This window comes from Populus alba, chromosome 7, assembly GCF_005239225.2.
Source record: "Populus alba chromosome 7, ASM523922v2, whole genome shotgun sequence".
Classification (NCBI taxonomy): domain Eukaryota; kingdom Viridiplantae; phylum Streptophyta; class Magnoliopsida; order Malpighiales; family Salicaceae; genus Populus; species Populus alba.
In genome coordinates this window covers 14,443,064-14,449,063 of record NC_133290.1, presented here as the reverse complement: position 1 = coordinate 14,449,063, position 6,000 = coordinate 14,443,064, and the positions used below count along the sequence as shown (strand labels likewise).

Genomic DNA, 6,000 nt, shown 5'->3' with positions numbered 1-6,000 from the left:
ATACTATACTAAAAAAATATAAATAGTTTACACATCTGTAAAATACAAATATATACATCTCAAATTAAATTGATTTCGTATTCCATATATATATATATAGACACACCCCATTCAAGTAGAAATGCCATTCATGGATGAAAAGAATTTAAATGCTTGAAGAAACGAGAGGTTACTGTAGCTAGAGAGGAGTGAGTGTAAAAAGGGAAAAATGGAGATGCGGGGTATCGATCCCCGTACCTCTCGCATGCTAAGCGAGCGCTCTACCATCTGAGCTACATCCCCAGCGTTGAAAGAACATTCTTTCCAATTAATTAACAATATAATATTAAAAATTTACATGGTCAATCAGCATTCAATATTTAGTAGTTTGACGACCTCCAATATCTTGCTTAATGCAAATTTGGTACATGAAAATTAATTTGTTCAATTTTTGCCATTACAATTCTAGTCGAGAAAGATTGATGCAATATTCAAATTTTGTCTGGAGAACTAGGCTGTGATGAGTGCGTGAGAAAGAAATTTATTTGTGCATCATGGGGATTTATTCTTTCAAAATAAATTATTGCTTCAATGAAGATGAAAGATACAATGGAAGAATTTAATAAAAAGAACATAAACAAAAAGATTGAAAAAAATTATTCAGATTAAAAATAAATGATATTAAAATATAATTTCTTTAGTTCTATCCATCGTTGTTTTGTTTTAAAATTAGATCAGATAACGGGTTAATTCAAGACTTAACTAATACAAGATTTAAATCTAGGTTCAAGAAAAAATATATATATAAAAAAAACTTAGCTGACCTGTTAAAATCTAATCATAAATTTATTAGTGTTTTTTTATTAAATTTATCGTTCATCCAAGCTACGACTTGAGCCTTGTCGAAGCTAGTTCTTGAAACTATGCTGTCTATATCCCTTGATAGTGGGGTATACATCATTTTCTTCGAATGGATTAAAGCGACTATGCATTAGATCGGGTTAAATGGCTAGCCGTATCAGATGTATGTGGCAGGAAGGACACCTTGATTGCTTAATTGTTTCCTACTTTTTTCAGGGAGGAAGCTGCATTATAAATCAAAATACAAGAGCAAGATTGAATGTTTCACTTAAAAAGGCCACTCTTTTCTCCTAATCGTTGAAGTGGGAGGGTGGTTTCCATTCCGTTCTTTGGGACATCGGAGCCTGAGCTCTTTAGGACTCGAAGCTTAAAAAATGGCGACGCTAGTTGTTTCTGATGATATATTAAGCGTTTTTGAATCTGGGTCTCCCTTGGTTTCCACAATGGGTTAAGCTTCTCCACTTTTTACAGGTAAAGAAAAGTTGCTCTATTGGCTTTCTTTCTATTTTTTTGTCAAAGATATCTTGTTGCCTGAAATTAATTACTTTTACATAATCTTCTGCTATAGTTAATGGTTCTCAAATGTGTTTTTGATAAATTGTCCCATTAAAAATCACTTTCTTTTCTTGCTTTGCTTTGCTTTGATCACTAAGTTGATAACTAACAGGCAATGTCTTGTTTTTTTAACCGGTTCTTGACATTAATGGTTAGTAGCTAAAATGTATTTTTGATAGAAGGTAGAAAGGTGGGGATTTTTTGGGCCAGTGAAATTTTATATGATATGATCAGTGGACTATGCTATCATGATGAATGTTAATTGTTTGTGGAGCAAATTGCCAATCAATTCGACTTGTGCCCTAATGAAACTATAGAAGTTTCCTAAAGTTCTTTGGCAATAAGCTACTTTTTATAAGGGGATCGAAATTCAGGGTTTAGGTTAAAGAATGTCTGACTTTAAACATTATTTGTAAGTGTTGATAGTGCTTTTCTAGAGGTGTTTTGTTAAGTGGTATTTGATTTGGATTGTGAGGGTTGGCTTACAATTTTCTTAGCCTGTGTTTGAGTCCTAGTTTTATGTTTCCACTTTCCGGTATTATTCTTCTTTTTGCTTCAAGAGCTTATAATATGGAGAAATTAATCGACGTAAAATTTCTCTCGTCTATGCATGTAGTGAAACTTTAGAGCTTTTTCATTTTATAATTCAAAAAAATATTGATTGAAGAATACAGAGGAGACTCAGGAGCTGAATTTGCATATCCTCCTAGCATATACCTCAGGTTTCATTAGTTCGATAAAGTACTCAAAGTTGATGGTCTAGAAAAAGAAAAAGGAAAGAAAAAGAAAGAAAGAAAGAAAAAGAGATTCGTTAGACCTTAACAGTTTATGCATATATATACTCATTTTCCTTTTATGATGTGAGAATATCTTGAGGAAGCGTAAGATTCAAGTGGTCTAATTAGTTTACTGAACTCGTTTACCAGGTCTTGATAACTGTGGGATTTCAAGTGCATACAATCTATATGTTGTAAATGAAATATGCTCAAGTATTTTCACCAAGATATTCTTGAGAGTAATGCATCTTTCAGGAATTTTATAATTTGCTTCTATCCATTGCAAGTTATTCCAAATTTAGATACTTGGCTGGACATTGGTTAGCACTTCTGAGCATTTCTGTATATGATTTCGCCACCGAGTTTTTATTTTTTCTAAAATTTTAGTAATTATATCTGCCGGTTCTTTTATGAAATGCACATTGTTTCTAGCGCTCTAGTTAGTCTTTTATTTTTTACTTTAAATTGCGTTACACACAAAAAAATATCCTTTCAAGTGGCCCTACTTCTACCTAGTCTCTGCACCCAATCTATTGAAGCTTGTTCTGTTGTGTAGATTCTAAATTTAGAACAGCTGCGTTAATTTTGGGGTTGGTGTAATTAATTCGTGCATATATGCGTTTTCTTACACCCGAAGAAAAATGCTTGCGATAAAGACGGTAATTTGAACATTTGTCACATTTCCATTACTCATATCCTCCTTTTGTAATCCCAGAGAGATTTAGTTCATTCAACCTTCTCCTTTTATATATCTCAGAGTAGTTTGGGATAAATTATTTTCCCTCTTCAGTTTCTTCTCTAATTATCCCATCCATGGGTCGGAACAAGCTTGCGTTGAAGAAAATTGATAATCCCTCTCGTCGTAAAATAACATACTCGAAACGTAGAGATGGGATTATCAAGAAAGCCACTGAATTGTCTGTGCTATGTGATATAGATGTTGGTCTTTTGATATTTTCTCCTAATGGTAGATTGACTACCTTTTCTAGCAATGGAAGGTTGATATAGAACTATTTAGTTAAGAACAATATAGATTCATGTTTTGTGTTTATTCTACTGTGATTTTCCTATGTAAATAATTTTGACAGTCTTTAAATGATTTTGTAGGATTGAAGACATCTTTCTTCGCTATTTTGACCAGTCCAATGTACTAGAAGCAGGGTGGGTCTATTATTCTCTTCATCTTGATTCTTTGATTTATAGCCTATTTGTTTTTTATGTTTTAAAAGCTCTTTTGAAAAAAAATGATTTTTTTTCTTTGCTTCAAATTAATATTTTGTTATTGTTTTCATATCGTTTTGATGTACCGATGTCAAAAATGAAAAACTATTATTTTGATGTATTTTCAAATGAAAAGTACTTTGAAAAGAAATTGCTATCATAATACCAAACAGGCTTTTAGATTCACACATGCCTAGTTGTTTTTGGATAATGTGGATATCTTTGTTAGATTTTTACTGGAAAATTTTCAATGTCTTTTTATTAATCGTTTGTTTTATTCACAATATTTATTTTGATGTGCAGACCAATTGAACAGGAGGGGGTAAGATCTCTCTCTCTCTTTCTCAGTATACTTTCTTATGTGTGTGCCTCTGTCCGTGTATACATATGAATTGTGCTTGTGTTTGGGATCCTTTTTTTTTTTATTTTTTTGTGAAGAAGATGTGTTTGAGATCTTGATTTGCCATTATTTGTTCTTTCAGTATTTGTACCAAAATCTCAAGCGCATGAAATATGAAAGAGAAATGCTGGAAAACATTGCGAAGTTTGATTCTCTCTCTCTCTCTCCCAACAAACACACACACATACACACTCATAGACCATATACACAGAAACCTAAGAGTTAATTTTGTGAGAACTTTCTCTGATTAGAATTCTTTCTTTTGTCATATGGATGTTCCACTACCTTGTGTATGGAAAACAAACTCAGGATAGAGGTAACTTTTTGAAACACATTTTTATAGAGTGCTTTCTTACAAACTCTACTCGAAACATGATGAAATTATTTTATTCTATGAACTATTTATTTATGGCTTAATAGGCGCTTCAGGAGAAACTCCATGAAATCACCCAGAAACTACAAGAGAGACAAGAAAAGATGAGGCCAGTATCTTTTTTTTTTTAATTGTTTTTGCATGGTTAACCAAGACTGTAATTTAAATCCTCTATTCATCCCATTTTTTTATTTTTATATATGAACATGTAAATGATAACTCAATAATATAAATCTTTTTTTCATTGATAATAAACATTGCTGTATTCTTCTTTATTATAAAAAAACAGGTCTTACAATCCAGATGTGGTGAATATCAACTCAGTTCACGATGCCATTGCGCACCAACAATTTCTTAATGATGCAATTCAAAATATAGAAAAGCTAACTGTGGGTACACGTTTCCCCTGTCAATTATGTAATCCCATTTCAACTTTATTAAAACTAACAATTTCCTTACCCTTCTTCTTAGATGGAGATTTTTCATGAACCTATAGACCTTCAGAAGTCTGGGTGTTTTCAGGTAATTTGAGAGGGAGAACGGCAGGGGCAGTAGAAATGGGGAACACAAACTGGAAAATGCTCTCAAAAGCTTCTGCATTGTTCATCTTGCATTACTTTTTGATGTTTATCTAATCTATGCTGTTTCATTCTGTATTTTTGTTCATAGGTGCCTCCCGCTGCTACCAGGGATGCTCATTTGACCGCTGAAGAGCTTGTGGATGGCAATGGAAACTGGTAATTCGTGGTCGTAATTTCTCAACTTAATCAAAATCTGTTAGCTTTGGGCCTCTGACAAGCACATTTGAGCATTGGGTCATGCATGATAACTCCTCTTTCGTAAACCATATCAAGAACGAGTTAAAAGAAAATAGTACACACAGATTATCATTTGTAAATTAATTTCTTGCAATTTTGTTTCATGTAGGAATCCACCGCAAGATGACCATCAACCCAAAGAGGCACACTTGCCTGTTAGTCCACACCTAAGCCTCGAGTACCTCAGAACTCAAAAGCACTGGAACCTTCAAGGTCGTGGGCAGGGCAGTGCCTGAGATTAAACACCAAGTGAGGAGAGTTTTATTGTTAGGGTCCTTCGTCCAAGTTTTATTATGGCTTATATCAATAAGATCATCAACTTCTGTAGTTTACCATGATATGGGTTTTAGCAGAAGCTGTAGTATGCGTGTTTTCCTTATGAACTTCGGATTCTACTCTTGTTTGAAGTTTGGAACTTGAATAATGTTGGATGTTGGTATTTACATGGATTTATTGTTTCTTTATGCATGAGTTTCAGCTTTGTGATAAGTTTGTCATTTTCATAGGAGATGTCAGCAGGTTACATGGAACATGTTGTCAAGATTTATGGCAATCTTACTGAAAGATTCTTCCCAAAAAACTCAACCATTAGATTAAAGAGATTCATTAGTGGGAAGAATTACCTGTAAAATTAGCATTACTTTGTTAATTCCTTAACATTAGCATCTATTAAGAAAGATAGGCTACAAGGTTTGGTAAGTTCTTACAGGTTAACACAATTGTTAATTTTATTGTTATCGGTTATAGACTTGAGGTTAAGGGAATTACATAGAGAACATTGCAGAGGTTTTGCCTTTCCTAAAACCCTATATCTTTCAAACAGCCCTAGCTCCTGAGATTGACCTCTATCATCATGCTTTAAGTCACATTTTGCTGCAAGATTTTATAATTAGTTGGAGTAGCAGAGAATAGGTCTGCACATCAGGATATTTCCCATAGCAAGCGCATGTCATCTGTGTTCTTTTCCTTTTCCTTTTTCTAGTTAATTTCAATTTACCCCTTAAGGTTTAGGGTAAA

The 6,000-nt window shown here is 33.3% G+C and overlaps 1 protein-coding gene and 1 non-coding gene across 2 annotated transcripts; one reads left to right on the top strand and one right to left on the bottom strand.

The window, feature by feature from the left end:
- Nucleotides 1-209: 209 nt before the first annotated feature.
- On the bottom strand, nucleotides 210-282 carry TRNAA-AGC (transfer RNA alanine (anticodon AGC)). The gene has a single exon. It is a non-coding gene; the product is annotated as a tRNA-Ala (tRNA).
- A 580-nt stretch (nucleotides 283-862) lies between these two features.
- LOC118036247 (uncharacterized) lies at nucleotides 863-5,447 on the top strand. The gene is made up of 9 exons (XM_073410365.1): nucleotides 863-1,311; nucleotides 3,279-3,332; nucleotides 3,696-3,714; nucleotides 3,875-4,108; nucleotides 4,213-4,274; nucleotides 4,455-4,554; nucleotides 4,637-4,687; nucleotides 4,835-4,902; nucleotides 5,093-5,447. Exons 4-9 carry the CDS (start codon nucleotides 4,085-4,087, stop codon nucleotides 5,217-5,219), a joined length of 432 nt encoding a protein of 143 aa, XP_073266466.1. The 5' UTR covers nucleotides 863-1,311; nucleotides 3,279-3,332; nucleotides 3,696-3,714; nucleotides 3,875-4,084; the 3' UTR covers nucleotides 5,220-5,447.
- The last annotated feature ends 553 nt before the right edge of the window (nucleotides 5,448-6,000 follow it).